At 44.4% G+C, this 16,183-nt stretch overlaps 1 protein-coding gene and 2 pseudogenes across 1 annotated transcript in view; 2 read left to right on the forward strand and 1 right to left on the reverse strand.

Annotated features, from left to right (window-relative positions):
• Positions 1-2,954: 2,954 nt before the first annotated feature.
• Positions 2,955-3,074, reverse strand: LOC118602571 (annotated as a pseudogene).
• Positions 3,075-6,107: 3,033 nt separating this feature from the next.
• LOC118602023 lies at positions 6,108-6,223 on the forward strand (annotated as a pseudogene).
• Positions 6,224-10,845: 4,622 nt separating this feature from the next.
• XYLB (xylulokinase) overlaps positions 10,846-16,183 on the forward strand; it is a 46,324-nt gene continuing 40,986 nt past the window's right edge. The window contains 5 exon segments of the mRNA XM_016124034.2: positions 10,846-10,960; positions 11,426-11,578; positions 11,580-11,666; positions 11,737-11,859; positions 12,240-12,322. Of these exon segments, the coding sequence (XP_015979520.2) occupies positions 10,904-10,960; positions 11,426-11,578; positions 11,580-11,666; positions 11,737-11,859; positions 12,240-12,322 (503 nt within the window). The 5' untranslated portion in view covers positions 10,846-10,903.

Raw genomic sequence — 16,183 nt, forward strand, 5'->3', positions numbered from 1 at the left:
GACGCCATCTGCGCCCTCGCCACCCATGCCCTCATCAAGCTCTGGTTTCTGCTCCCCGATGGGGTCGCCCTCCTGCCTTCCTCCCCCTCTTGTCCAGCCATGTGCTCCTTTTGGGCTCCGGGCCATCTTACTTTTTCCCTTGGCCCCTTCAGCTCGGCTCCACACCACAGCCCTGTGATCTGTCACGGTCCACAGAACTAGGCCTGTGGTGCTCACCCTGGTGCTCGAAGCCCAACATAAGCCCAACAGTTGTCCCTCAGCTACCTCGGTTGCCTCCTGTCCCCACCCATCAGGCCATTCCTTCAGCCTGACTTTCAATGTAACTTCCCTTCTCCCTCCATTAACCAGTAATTAAATAGGAGGCTTCACATGCCACTTTCTCCAGGAAGACTTCCGTGATTTATGACTGTAGCACCTCACCTGAGCTCCTAAGATAAGGATTGATGACCCTCGTCTAGCCATGTGCAAGGCGTCTGCCAGGCCGGGCTGGGCCCTCGGGGAAGAGCCAGGGCTCCTCTTATTTCTGAGGGTCCTGTTGCAGTGTATCCTCCTCGGGCCCCACCAGAACAGAGTCCGGCCTGGTTCCACCCCCAGCACATGGGGCAGGCCTGGGACTCACCTGAGCGGTCTGGTTGGCGTACTGCAGGAGCAGGTCCTGGGTAAACACCATCTCTTTCTCGCCACTTGCGCTCTGCCGAACGTCCACCCCAGGAAGCATCTGGTCAGCCGGGAGCTTCTGATAGGTGAGCAGCTCCAAGGATAGGGAGAAGGACACGTTCACCTGAGCAGGCGTGGACAGACTGTCACCTCAGGCTGCCGAAGGCAGGCGGCTGCTTCCCCACCCGGAACTCTGTCCTGCCTTCCCACAGCCCCTGCAGGCCCCACAGGGTCCCAGCTCAGTCATCACGCAGCACGGCCTGCAGGGCCCAGACTGACCCAGCCCTGCCCAGCGACGGCCCAGCAGCACGCCTCCCCCAGCACCAGTCAGGCTCATTCATCCCACAAACACTGTTCCCTGTCCCATGTCCAGCACCATGGAGGATGATGCCATGCCTGCCCTTCACCCTGCTGCGTTACCAGGCTCAGAGGCCCAGGTCTTCATCTGGAGGACAGTAAGGAGCCTCTGATGGGTTTTAATCAGGGAGACATCTGAGCCAGCTTTGCCCTCCTCAGAGGTCACGCTGGCTGCTGAGGGCAGGTGGCCTGGGGGAGCATGGGTGAGCGTGAGGACATCAGTTAGGGGCCCAAAGCCATAAATAACTTAGGCCCAATAGGATGGGGCATGGACACGTGGCTCTCAAACACAAATGTGTGGACCTCGCTCAACAAATTTACCCAAGGCACCTGTTAGCAGTAAAGATTTCTGGGCCTTAGGGTCAAGAGCAGGTCCAGAATGCAACCAATTGGAAGATCCTTTATTAAGACTTTTGAAAGATTTAAGGCTGTGCCTCCTAGACCTTTTCAATTAGACCAGTCCAGTTTCATAGAAGGTATATCTGTGCTGTCCCATACAGTAGCCACCAACCACACGTGGCACTTGAAATGTGAATAATATGAGTGAGGAATTAAATTTTTAATTTTGTTCAAATTAAATTTAAATAGCCACTTGTAGCTCTAGTGGCTACTGTATGTAATGCAGCGCCCCACCCAGGCAGACTGAATCAGAAACCCTGGGAATGGGGCCTGGGAATCTGTGTTTTAACAAATCCTCCAGGTGATTCTGATGCATACTGAAGTAGAAGTATCAGTAAGTTAGTGTTCAATAAAAAAATAGATAAATATAACATCTCTGCATATTTGGACATTTTAAAGTATTTCTAAACAACTCTGAGTCTAAGGAGAAATCACAATAGAAATTAGAAAATATTCAAGATTGATTGATAAAAAGATTGTATATGGAATGCAGCTAAAATGATGCTAAGAGGAAAACTTAGAGTCTTAATGCTTATATCAAATAAGAAGAAAGGCTGAAAATTAATGAGCTAGGTATTTCGACTTAATCAGTTAGAAACAGAATAGGTAAATATGCCCACCAAATATATAAAGAATGAAATGGTAAATGAAAGAGCAGAGATTAATGAAATAGAAAGATGTGATATAGAAGACGAAGGCCAAAAGTTAGTTGAGAAGATTAATGGGGGAAAGGGTAGATTGGGTAAAAGGGATCCAATATGTGGTGACAGAAAGGACTTTACTATGGGAGGTGAACACACAGTGTAAATATATGCCTCATTGTTAAAATGTACAGCTTACACTTACTGGATTTTGTTAAACAATATCACCATAAAAAATTAATAAATTACTTTAAAAAAAAGATTAATTACATGGACAAATGGAAAAACCTCTGAGAATATTAATTCTTTTTTAAAAAGAGAAGGTACGAATAAACAATATTAGGAATTAAAAGGGAAAGAGCTTTCTCAAAAGGTCAATTTTTTTATATGGCCCAGTGATTCTTCTCCTGGGTATATGCCCAAGGAAAATGAGAACACACAGCCACATGAAAACTTGTACAGGAATGTTTATACCAGCATTATCTACAAGAACCTAAAAGTAGAAATAACCCAAATGTCCATGAATGAATAAATAAAATGTGGTACATCCACATGATAGAATATTTTGGGGCCCCAATCTTGAAAACAGTATGGTAAGTGAAATAAGTCAGTTGCCAAAGGCCACACACATGGTAAGATTTCATTTATTTGAAATGCCCAGAATAGACAAATCCATAGAGGCTCAAAATGGTTGCCTGGGGCCAAGGTTTGAGGGAAATGGGAAAGAGTGGATAATGGGGTTTCTTTTGCAGGTGATGAAAATGTCTAAAAATTGTGGTGATAGTTGCATAGCTTTGGAAATATACTAAATCTATTAAACTCTAAATAGGTGAATTATATGGTATATGACTTACATATCAATAAAAGTATAAGTTTTAACTTTCTTTCTTTTGTTTTTTTCACCTACAGCACCCGATCTTCCTAGGTGGCCTCCCATCCAAATACTTAACCAGGCCTGACCCTGCTTAGCTTCTGAGATCAGATGGGATCGGGCATGTTCAGGGTAGCATGGTTGTAGACATAGGTTTAAGTTTTTAAAAAGAAAGACGAACTGAGTAGTGAAGAACACACTGTGGATAGGAGTGCCAATTGTGCAACATTTCCGAAGGGGATTTTGGCAATAAATACAAATATTTAATATTTGTATAGCCTTTGGCTCAGTAATGGACTGTAAGAAAAAAAAAGGAATAAATGGAGCTACTTTAAAAGAGAGCCAGAGCTGCTACCCCAGAGTATCTGCTTTGCAGGTCTCAAGCCTCAAACTGTTGGAAAGTTAAAATGGCAAAATAACCGTCGGACTAAGCACAGGGCAACCATGTGTCCTAAATGGCTGTTCACAAGGGTAACAAGAAAGCAGGTATGACCTGAGGCTGTGGGCTACAAGACTGAGAATTAAAGATCATTGCTTAGAATTAGCATCACTATGTTGGCTTATCTGCAGCAATAGAAATTCCTTCCTTCTACTGACGTATCTGTTTCTCTTCCCTTGGCTTTTGTTTTCTAATCAGAACACTCTTCGGGTTTCTGTCTAAATCTGTGCTTCCTGAATAGCTTTTCATTTTTTTTTTTTTTTAATTTTTAATCTCATATAAAACGCTTATCGCCTCTCACTTTGGCCTTTTCTTTGCAGGTTATTACTTCCTTCTAGGATGCACCCAAAGGAAATAGTTATCCAAATATGACAATATCTGTACAGAAGGATGTTCATTGCAGCTTTGTTAAATTTGTGGATGAAAAAAGGAGTTGTATGGAAAATGACCTTTCAGGGTGATCTGATCATAAATCCCTAACTGGGTAGATCCTCCGGGGTAGTCAGCCCCAGGCCTGTAACGTCTTTAGTGAAAGGTTTTAAGCCAGCCCTGTCTATTGTTCCTGTGCATCCAAGTTAACACGCCTTTGAAATACCAGAAGTAATACCCCTTGGAGGGGGTATTAACCCTCCAGAGAGCACATAATCTTATCAACTTATCCTATAAACCAATCTCCGCCTTGCTTTCCCTCGCCTCCATGTAGTCTTCCTTAAATTCCTTCTTTAATTTCAAATGCATAAAAGACACTGCAAAACTTATTCTGCAGAGCATTTGGGATCTTGTTACAAGGCCTATGCTGTCGTCAGTTTGGCTCAAATAAACTCATAAAAATTCTCTATGAATTTGGATATTTCTTACATCAACGCATTTAAAATACAGAAAAACTGAAAACAACCTTAGAGTCATCGCCAAGGGACACTATTGTTCAGACTAAGTAATCAATACAATTTATGATAAAGCTCTATATTTACTCATATGAAAAGATATCTGTGACATATGTTGAGTAAAGTTTACAGACCAGCATGTGTAATATATGTCAGTTATGTAAAATTTAGACATTTATACGTAGAGGGATGTTCACCAAAATGTTGAGTGATTTCTACTGGATAGGTTTCAAAGATATATTTAGAATTTTTTATTTGTATTTTTCTGTAATGTTGGAACTTTAAAAAATATAGATACATGATATGTATAAAGACATTAAACTTCCCAAAGAAGGCACACATTTTTTTAGTTATTTTTTAATGAAAAAGGATAAAAATCTAAGTTCCATTATCTTAGAAATACATAATCCAAATTTATGAACTTTCCCAGAAGAGATTATACCTCTGAACTGATTTATTTATGAGTCTTGCAAAGCCTTGATTAAAACAAACAGATTAAGACAGTCTGAAAAAGAAAAATTGCATGCCAATCTCATTTATAAACATAGATGTAAAAATCTTAAGCAACAATTACAAACTAATCCCAGCAAAATATTAAAAAAATAATGAAAATACAATTTGACCAAGTTGTGTTTTTTTTTAGTTTCTAATTTTTTTTCAAGGTTTGTCTTTTTCTCTGCCTTCAAAGACTAGCTCTTGAATTATTTATCATTTTTATATTTTTACTCTTTTCTCATTCCTTTTTTGCCTTCTTTCTGCTTTCCCGTAGCTTGCTTTAAAAAAAAAAAAAAAAAAAAAAACGAAAAAACTTCTGAATTATGTGATGTCTTAGTTTCCCAAGGCAGCTGAAAAAAACTGGCACGAACTGGGTGGCTTAAAGTGGAAATTTACTCTTCTACAGCTCTGGAGGTTAGAAGTCTGAAATGAAATTTTGGCAGGGCCATGCCCCTTCCAGAGGATCCAGGAAAGAATCCTTCCTCGCCTCTTCTGGCTTCCAGTGGGTGCCAGCAATCCTCAGGGTTTCTTGTCTTGGCAGATGCATCACTCCAATCTCTCCTTCCATCTGCACCTGACCTTCTCCCCTGTATGCCTGCATCTGTGTCTGCATCTAAATGTCCCTTTTCTTATAAAGACACCAGCCATTGGATTAGGACCACCCCCCCCAATCCAGTAGGACCTCATCTTAACTTGATTACACCCCCGCAAAGACCTCATTTCCAAATAAGGCCACATTCAGAGGTACTGGGAGTTAGAACTTGAACATCTATTTTGGGGGAACACAATTCTACCCACGACGTGGGGTTAATTTCTTTTCACTCTTTAATGAAAGTATTCAAGAATATACATTTATCTCTGAGTATATCTCACGGTTCTAATACGGATGTTTTCATTTTCCCACTTTCTAAATAGTGTGTTGTATTTTGATTTTCTCTTTGACCAGTAATTATTTAAGAGAGTAGTTTTAAAGTCCTAAGTACCTTGTGAGCTCTCCATTATTGCTATTCTGTTTGTTTTTCTTTATTTAGTTCAAAAGTTAATCAGCAATAATTAAAATGCAGAAATCACCCTCTAACCACAAGTTTCTAAATGCTACTCCCACATATAGCCGTAAATAACTTGAGAGTATGACTTTCCAGAACTTTCTTTTGTGTATACAGAACTACTGGGTCTAATTATCTACCTCCATGCTTATGTAGTGGGTAGAAGGTAGATCCCAAGGGATCAGAAAAAATGGGAATGTCCACAAACACATTACATTTTCCTAAAATCAGGACATGGTTCCATGGTGTAGTGGTTAGCATGTCTGCTTTACACACAGAAGGTCCTGGATTTGCTCCCCAGTGGAGCCATGGTCCATGGCCTATGGCCAGGCCACCCTGAACAAGCCTGGTGTCTGATCTTGGAAGATAAGCAGGGTTGGGCCTGGTTAGTACTTGGATGGGAGTCCACCTAGGAAGACCAGGTGCTGTAGGCATAAAAATAATAATAACAACAAAAAAAGGCAAAAAATTTTTCCTAAAATCAAGTTAGCTTCTGAAGTGACTACAAACACACAGCAGGCAAATTCACACTTTGGTGAAAATAAGCACCTTTGTCTACAGAGCTCTTTGGGATGTTTTGCTTAAACAAAGTCCTTTAAACTTTCTTCAGACAAAAACACAAAATCAGCTTTAAAAAAAAATCTTAACCTCAGCTGCATGAGTTATTTATTTAACTGGAAGTAGAGCCCGCCCCTCACCCTCAAACTTGGACAAACAAATCTAAGTGACATTGGCCCTGCTAGAGGCTATACTTTAAAGTATTTATTTTCACCGTTTTAACAACTTCCCACTCATCTTACAAAGAATTTGCACTACCTATTGTTGTGGTGCGTTCAAATCCAAGACCCACGGAGACAATTGAGATGAATTGTGAGCCTTTTATTATTAGCCAGCCGGCGGCGGTGACTGACTCTTCATCACGCAGGGTTAGAAGAGATCAGTCCCGAGCTCCCAGAAGAGGCAGTTTATATAGCCACCAGCACATTCCTGAGCAGATCACCCACCCTAGTTAACGGTTGGCCGTTAGCATCTCCTTGATCAGATTACCACACCCTGGTTAACAGAATTAGAAGTAAATATTTAATACTGGCTTACTGGAAAATTGTCCACCCATAACACTTTGAGATAGAATAAACAGAAGAATTATTTAATTTCTAACAGATCCCAAGATGAAATCTATAAAACATCAGACAGATTCATATAATAGTGAACCTAAATTATATTTGATTTGTCTATTTCATTTCCTAATTTCTGATTATTTCAATGCAGTGATTTTTACCTTTGTCTTGGAAGTGGAAGGCTTAGAAATTAAAGCTACCAATGTACTCCTAACTTTTCACTCTTAAAACTACTGATTTAGGAAGCTGTTTATTAGTCTGGAGTCCACTCAAGTGTCACTCACAGGGAGCTTGGATAGTAAAATGTGGCATCGACACACTATTGAATATGGTAGAACAATTGGAAACATCCAGCTAGTCCAGGGGTTCCCAAATGTTTTCACTTTCCAGCACCCTTTGAATCTCAACAATTTTTTTCACAGTACTCCTAGGCCAAAAGGAGTTTCTGTTTATTAAGTAGTTAGGTCCAAACAGCTTAATATATATTTATGTCCTAGTAACTTAGTAGTTGTATTGAAACAATACACATTAATCATATTGTGGCGCCATCCAATCCAAGACCCACGGAGCCAATTGAGATGAATTATGAGCCTTTATTAGCTGGTCGGCGACTGATTCTCCCCACTAGAGAATCAGCCCCAAGCTCCCCAAAGAAGCAGTTTATAAAGCCTAGAACAAGTAAGCAGATTGCAGAAGCAGAAGATGACCGTTAGCAGATCTGGTTAACATCAATCAAGCAAACAGATTACAGAAGCAGAAGTTGGCTGTTAGCATATCTTTGAGCAGATTACCACACCCTGGTTAACAGAATCAGAAGTAAATCCTTAATGCTGGCTTACTGGAAAATTTTCTACCCTTAACAATATGAACAAATCGTAAAAACAGTACTAAATTTAAAACACACACACACACACACACAACTAAGGCCTTTGGGGGATCCACGACGTTCATACTTGCTGAGGTTTCAAAGACCTTCCTCCTCACTGCTGAACCGGGGACAGGTTTCTATGCATGCATCATCTGACCCTGTTGAATGCCACCTCCTAGGAAGGTTCTTCTACAGGCTCCCACCAGGCTCTCCGGTGGTCTCCTCCCACTGCCACTGGGAGCTGATAACTCCCAAACCATTGATTTTACCCCGGACCTCTTTTCTTTTCTGAGCTAGAGGCCACATGCCGACTACCTGTTCAATATCTCCACTCAGACATCCCATGTCTTCACTAAACTCACCTTTGTCCCCACAAGCCTGCTTCTCCACCCATGTTCCCTAACTTGGAGAATAAAACCATCCCTCATCTGCTAGCGGCTATGGCGGATTGAACTGGTGGCCCCAAATTCTCACCCTTCCCTGTACCATACCCTTGCCATGCACAGCCTCATTCCCACCACTTGATTCTGAGCTGACCATGAGACTCTGGCCAGCGGCATAGAGCGGGAAGTGCCTGGTCCAAGCCTAGACCTTCAGAGGCCTCCCCTTCTTCTGCTCTTCTGCTTTTATGAGAGGAGCATGCCAGGAGTCCTCTGCTGATCCCCGGAAGAGAAAGATGGGAGACACATGTAGCAGGGCCACTCGGACCTATCCTCGCCTACTAGATCATCTTACCCTCGCTGACCTGGCTGGCGTGTGAGGGACAATACAAGACAATAAAACTCGCCACCAAGTTTTGGCGAGTTTCGTTATGTGTCCATAGTTAACCAATAGGGTTACCTAACCCAGAAAACTGGGCATTACCTTCGACTCCCACCTCTCTGTCCACAAGGTTCCCAGAGCTTCCTAAATATCTCTTGTGTCCGTCTACTTCGCCCCATTCTCAGCACCTCTGACTTGCTCAGGCCTCTTGTAACTATGTTGGAACCAATTTTCCTTTCCTCTCCTTTGGCCTCATTCTCCACAGAGCATCTTAGGTGATTTTCCTATTTAGTATGCAAATGGGATTCCTGTGATTCCTCTTCTATGGGTGGGCTTTGCCCTCAGGCGGGAGTTTCACTGAGGGCCTGGATAAGGGGAGGAGACTTACTGGGGACTGTCGAAGTAAAACATCCAAACTTGTAGAAAATTTTTATGAGTTTATTTGAGCCAAACTGACAACATATGCTAGGGAACAAGATCTCAATTGCTCTGCCACGTAACAGTTTTTCAACTTCTTTTGTGCATGTGAAATGAAGGAAGGAATGTAAGGAAGATTACATGGAGGTGAGGGAAAGCAAGGTGGGGGTTGGGTTCCAGGAAAGTCGGTAAGATTATGTGTTCTCGGAGAGTTAATACCTCCTTCAAGGGGTATTACTTTTGGCATTTCGAAGGTGTGCTAACCTAGATGCACTAGGACAATAGCCAGGGTGGGCTTAAAATCTTTCACTAAATAAGTTACAGGCCTGGGGCTGACTACCCACCATGACCTGCCCTATTAGGAATTTATGATCAGATCACCCTGCGAGGGCACTTTCCATAGAACCCTTTTTTCTTCCACAAGACTGTGGGTATCCCCATCACTGTGAAGAGGCACCTCCAGTGCAGTTTCTGCTTTGTTCCCAAGTCAGAGCGATGTTTTTTATTTTTTATTTATTTTTTAACAGGTTCTGTGCAAGGGAGCCCAGTTCAAGCTTGGAGCATGATTAGCAAAAGACCAGCTTCCGGCCATGGCAGCACTTCCCAAGGGTTCCCCCCAACCCCTCTACTACTGGGTGCCCCTTTTCAGGATATCAACAGGGAAGACAACGTGAGAGGCATCGACAACCTGGAATTAAGACACCTGTCTTTGTTTCTTGCTAATGGATCTGATGATCAGGGATGTGCAATCTCCTTATGCAGATAAATGGCCTTTCAGGCCTCTGTGAAAGGATGAGCCGCCAGAACGGGGTAGGCGCCACAGCCCAAGAGAAAAATACCGTGAATAAGACAAGGCCTCCCTGTGAGGCAGCTTGAGAAAGAGCCAGCAGCTTCGGCCTTCATGAGACATTTGTATATTGCCACCGGCCTTCTCACAAGGCTGCCCAGCAAATTGTCTTGTTTAGTGGTTAAATGTGGATTCTGGAGTCAATCTTACTGGCTCTGGGCCCAGTTCTGTTACTGATCTTGGGACCTCGGGCCTCCAGGAGATCAGGCCTCCAGGCAGTTCAGCAAGACAGAAATAGATAAGCAGACCATTGTGTCTGATGGGCCCCCAAGCGCTGGGAGAAGCAGCTCACCTAGGTGGGTGCTGGCAGGGCTTCCAGAAGTCAGTTCTAGGGGTAAGAAGGATATAGCCAGGTGGAATGAGAAGATGGAAAGGTGTCCTCAGCTCTAGGAAGAAAGGGAATGGGTCTAATTTTGGTTCTCACTTCCCCTACACCATGCCAGGCAGGCATTAGATCATGAACACCAGCTGAGGTCAGAAGGGAAAGCAGCCGTCTGTGGGGGCATCGGGAGTTCTGGTTTTAAATACGGAGGTGGTGTGCACAGGCTAGAGCTGGGGAACCATTCAGATTTGCTCCTGGAGCCCAGTGTCTCCAGCCCCAGGGCACATTTTCCTGTGACCCCTGAGTCGCCGCCATGAGTGGACAGCTGTTTCGCTTCGCAAGACCCAGCCATGGTGGTCTCCAGGCCCAGGACCGCTAGAGAGACAGGCAGGGACAAGCTGGCTTAAAGTGGAAACCTCTGGCCCATGTGTCCTCGGAGGGACACAGCACGCGTTAGGGCAAGGCCTCTGCAGAGACCACATTTGGATGGGGCGGAGGAGAGGGGCGGGGTGGAGCTGGGTTGGTGGCAAGCAGGCTGCGCAAGGGGCACCGGTGTCTTGTTAACAGCCGCGAAGCCCCAGGCTCGGGCTGGGCGCGCGTCCCCGCCCCTGTCGCCCGGCAGGCGGCGTCAGAGCACAAGCCAGCCTGTGACTCGGGTCAGGAGTCCGGCCGGGCGGGGCGAGGGGCGGGCTCCTGCGTCTCTGGGCGTCGGAGCGCGGCGACAGTCACGCCGCGGGAAGGACCGAAGAGCGCGCCCACAGACACCGACGCTCTGCGGCTATGGCCGACCCCGCCACGCGCCGCTGCTGCCTGGGCTGGGACTTCAGCACGCAGCAGGTACTGTCGCGGCCCCGGGTCCGGGCGGGTAGCGGCCGCCGCCGGCTCTGCGACGTCGGGCGGGCTGGCGGGCACCTGGGTGCGGCGACTGCAGGGCCGAGCCTCGGGCGCAACTGCGTCTCGGACTTCTCCAAGACCCGCCGGCCCTCGGGGACCACGGCTCGCCAGCGCCACGCGCGCGTGAGGTGCGTGCGCGACCCGGCCCGGACCCGGCGCTCCCGGAAACGGCGGCCCCTGCCCTCCCCCGGCCCTCCCGCGGCGGGATCCTGCGGGCACCTGGCTGAGAAGTGCCGAGAGGACCCAGGGGACCCGGCGGGCTCGCGCGCCGTCGGAGCCACAGGGTGGCAGGGACCCGAAGGAACCCAGCTACTGCGAGACAGGGGAGCAGAAGTGCGCACACGGGAATGACCAGTGACCTGGAACCAGATCACGGCTCGAAACTTTTTTTTTTTTTTTTTTTTTAAGCGAAATGGGCCCAGGGTACACATGAACTTTGTTCCACTCTTGGTTGGCACCAGTGTGCCTGGGTTAAGGTGCCCGACGCCGCTGGCCAGAGAACAGGCCCTGCTGCTCCCGGGACCCTGCAGACAGGCGAGCATTCAAAATTTGCCTTCAAACAGGGCTTGGGGTGCCTGCCAGTGGGCTCCTTAACTTGGGAAATCACCACAGTTGCCGTCAACGCCCTCTTCTCAAATGGGTCAGGAAGGTAGGCCTTCCTGTGGGGTCCTGGAGAAGTCAGGTCGCCTTGCTAGACCTCAGTTTCCCCATCTGTCCAGGAAAGGAATTGTACCCCCGAGTCTGGAGGTCTCCTGCATTGGAATACTATGTGCTTCTGGACCATGACCATGGCCTATGGGGCCTTGCTTGGTCTCTCAGATACCTGCAGATGTGGACCCCAGGCGAGATCTCCAAATCTCGCCTGCCATTCCTTCCCCTCTAGGACCTTCTCAGGCCTCCTTGCCAGGCACAGGAAACCAGCTCATCTTTGAACGTCTATCTTTGGGGGCTTGGTTTTGGCTGTTTGTGGGTAGAGATTCCTTGAGCTACATAAGGCATTTGAACTTAGCCTCAGCTTCTTCATTTTATTAAATCTTTGGGTATGTCCCCAGATGAGGCTTTGTTGCCATAGCTATGATGATGCACCTCAGCCTTCCAAGAGGCCTTCAGGCTGAACCATACATCTCTCGCGTGCTGGGCTTCACCTGGTGATGTTCGTACCCTTGCACCAGTGTGGAAGCCGAAGAAAAGTCCATACACCACTTTTTAAAATGCCTTCCAGGTGAAAGTTGTTGCTGTTGATGCAGAGCTGAATGTCTTCTATGAGGACAGTGTGCATTTTGACACAGACCTTCCAGAATTTGGGTATGTACCTAGTGTACATGTGGGGGAGTTGTTTTGGGGATCCACGCTCGCCTTTTTACATTCATAAATACACTGTTCTGGCTTCATCAAACTGCAGAGGTGGTGGTCTTGATAGAACTCTCAGCACCTTTTTACCTATGGCTGAAGTGCTCTCTCCTTCATTCTTTTCCAATTTCATTCATTCATTCATTCATAAATCAGATGTAAGTAGGTATCACTCGAGACTTACTTTTCTTCAGGCACTGTGCGGGGTGCTGAGATTTGATGATGTTCTTCAAAAAGAGCATTGTCCTTGCTCTTCCAGAGCTTCCCTTTGAGTGGGGGAGATTGCCATATGAATCAAAGACTCTTGCAAAAGAATATTTGGTTATAAACTGAGAGGCCATTGAAGGAAAGGAACTCACTTCTCCAAATGCTTATTATAAAGGAATGTGGCCTAGACCTGGAAGGGGGAGTCAAGGAAAGTCCCCAAGGAAATAGTAGTCAGCCAAGATCAGAGTCAGTGGGGTTGGCCAGACGGTGGATGGGAGAGAACATTCCAGACAGAGGGGACAGCATGTGCAAAGGCCCAGTGGCAAGAAAGAGCACTGCTTACTCATGGAATTGACGACAGCCAATTTAGCTGGGGAGCAGAGAGGGAGGCAGAGGATGGGCTGAGTCATATGGGCCATGTCAGTGAGTTTGTCTTTATCCTAAAAGCTATGGTCAGCCACTGAAGCGCCATAGGGATGGGGGTTAGATGTGACATGGTAATGTTTGTTTGAAAAAGATCTCTCTGGGCGAAGGGGGAGAGCAGGTGGGGGTGTCTGTAGTGCATGTTGGGAGACCACTGAGGTTTTTCAAGATCATCTGGATGGGAAATGATGGTGGTTTGGAGGAGAGGGAGACGGGTGGTCCAACTGGCAGGCCATGGTGCAGAACCGAACGTGAGATGCGAAGGCGGAGTTTATAGCTGGCCTTCGGGTTGGATGGTAGACTGTGGAAGGGAATTAGTTTTGGGGAGAAAGATCATGTGTTTAGCTGTTGTATTAGTTTGGTAGGGCTGCCAGAACGAAATACCACAGGCTGGGTGGTTTAAAGAACAAAACTTTATTATCTTACGATTATGGAGGCCAGAAGTCCAAGATCAAGGTGCTGGCATGGTCCTTTTCCTCTGAGGCTTTTCTCTGTGGTTTGCAGGTGGCTGGCTGCCTTCCCGCTGCCTCTCATACGGTCATCCCTTTGTGCACGTGGACCCCTGGTGTCTTTCGGTTGTGTTATTCATTATCCCAGTCTCCTTTTATAAGGACACCAGTCACACTAGGTTAGGGTCTACCCGGTGACCTCACTGTAAGTTAATTAGCTCTCTAGAGGCCCTATCTCCAACTCGAGTGACATCCTGAGGTAAGAGGGGTTAAGACTTCAACACAAGTCAGTCTGTACAGCTGCGGCCTGAGCTGATTTCGAGAGGGCCCTGAGCAGTCCTGGCGGACGTGTGCCTCCGCGTCGCTTCCTCTTTGAAGCCTTCCCTCCGGCCTGTGTGCACTGCTCCCAGCTCTCGAGTTGTATTGCCGCCTTTCCCCCACAGCTGCCGGACCTCCTGCGAGCTGAGGTTGGAGGCCCGCTAGTTTTCATATGTTATGTTACTGCTGGCTACCCATGTTCGAGTTTTGGCAGTCTGTGTCTTTCAAGGAATTGATCCATTTCATCTAATCGGTCAAATTTATGGCCATGGAGTTGTTCTTAAGACTCCTTAATTGCCCTTTGTGGATGGGATCAGTAGTGCTGACTCTTCTTTCATTTTCGTATTGGTAATTTGTGTCCTCTCTTTTTTTCTTGGGTAGCCTGGCTAGAGGTTTATCAATTTTATTGATCTTTCGAAGAGCCAGCTTTCAGTTTCTTTGATTTTCTCTACACTTTTCCTCCATTTATTTTCATTGACTTGAGCTTTAATTTTTATTCTTTTCTTTTGCTTACTTTAAGCTTAAATTGCCTGTCTTTCTCTAGTTTCCTGACATGGAATCTTAGATTATTGAGTTCAGCTCTTTTTTAAAATATGTATTTTAATGCTATAAATTTTCCTGTAAGCATTGCTTTTGCTGCATCCACAAATTTAGATCAGCTATATTTTCATTTTCGTTTAGTTTAAAATATTTTTTCGTTTCTCTTGAGACTCCTTTGACTCATGTTAACTAGAAGTGTGTTGTTTAATCTCGAAATCTTCCAGCTATCTTTCTACTGTTGATTTCTAGTTTAATTTGAGTATGATCTGAGAACATATGTTATATACGTTCTTTTAAATTTTTAAATTCTCTCTCCCTTACTCTCTTTCATTCAAGGAATCAGTTCTCTCTATTAGACATCTTTAGAAAGAAAAAACAAAAACAAAAACAAAACAAAACAGTATCCATAACCAGAATACAGTATTGCCTTTTTGCTCAAAGTTACATTTAAAAAATTTTTTTAAACCAGATACATATATATCTAGTTCATTCCTCTCTCACACTTAGATCATTTTTTGGTTTGGAGTTTTTGTTTTTTTGTTTTTTACCATTTTATTGATGTATAATTGATGTATAATAAACTGCACATATATAAAGTTTGCAGCTTGATAATTTTTGAGGTAAGTGTTCCTCCATAAAACTGTCACCAAAATCAAGATAATGGACATTTCCATGCCTCGAAAATTTTCTAATGCACCTTTGCAATTCATCCTTCTTCCCCACCCCCAGCCCCTGGAAACCACTGGTATGTTTTCTTATCACTATAGATTCGTTTGTACTTTTTAGAATTATATGTAAAGGGAATCGTAATTGAATAGTTTTTATCTGACTTTAACGCAGTGTAATCATTTCGAGATTCATCCATGTTGTTACATGTACAGAACGGTTTGTTCCTTTTATTGCTCAGTGGTATTCCATGGTGTGAATGGATCACAATTGGTTTATCTTATTCACCTAATAAGAGACATTTAGGTTGTTTCCAGTTTTTTACTATAAATAAAAAGACTATGAAAACCACATACAAGTCTTGGCGTCGACATGAGCTTTCATTTCTCTTGGAAATGAAAAACCCAGGAATGGCTAAGTCGTATGGGAGATGTATGTTTAACTTTTTAAGAAATTGCTAAATTCTTGTCCAGAGTGGTTATTTTAATAAAACTATTTCATTAATAAGCATTGCATTTACTTGTTACATCATTCAAAAGAAACAAAAGGCAGACAGTGGAATGTCTTAAGCTCTCTGTGTTCTCATCTCTTCTCTCCTGGCCTCTCCAACAGATAACTTCTTTAGTTAGTTTTCTGTATATCCGTCTAGTGTTTTATATTGAAAGATAAGCAGATATGAATGTTCTTATTTTCTCCCTTTGTTACCCGCAAAAGCATACCGTACATACCGTTCTATACTTTGCTTTATTCATTTCATAATAACTTGACTATGTTTCTATGTCAGTACATAGAGCTTCTGTGTCCTTTTCATAGATGTATAATATTCCTTTGTGTAGATTTACCATCTCCTACTTAAGGACATTGAGTTTGCAATGAAAAACGATGTAGTGAATTACCTTACTTCTGCCATTATGCCAGTTTATCTGTAAGATAAAATTTCAGAAATAGGATTGCTGGATCAAAGAGCAGATAGATTTATAACTTTGAAAACTGTGGCCAAATTGCCTCCCATAGGGATCGTATTGATTTATATCCCACCAACAATACCTGAGAGTGCCCGTTTCCCACAGCACTGCCCATTCGGTGTGGTTATGAAAGAGGTTTTGGTTCTTGGACAATCAGAGAGTTGAAAAAGGATATCTCTATGTAGAGTTACCTTTCATTTCTCTTATTAAATGAATGAAGTTGAGCATGTCTTCATATATTAAAGGGC

Source organism: Rousettus aegyptiacus, unplaced genomic scaffold, assembly GCF_014176215.1.
Source record: "Rousettus aegyptiacus isolate mRouAeg1 unplaced genomic scaffold, mRouAeg1.p scaffold_m13_p_4, whole genome shotgun sequence".
Lineage (NCBI taxonomy): Eukaryota > Metazoa > Chordata > Mammalia > Chiroptera > Pteropodidae > Rousettus > Rousettus aegyptiacus.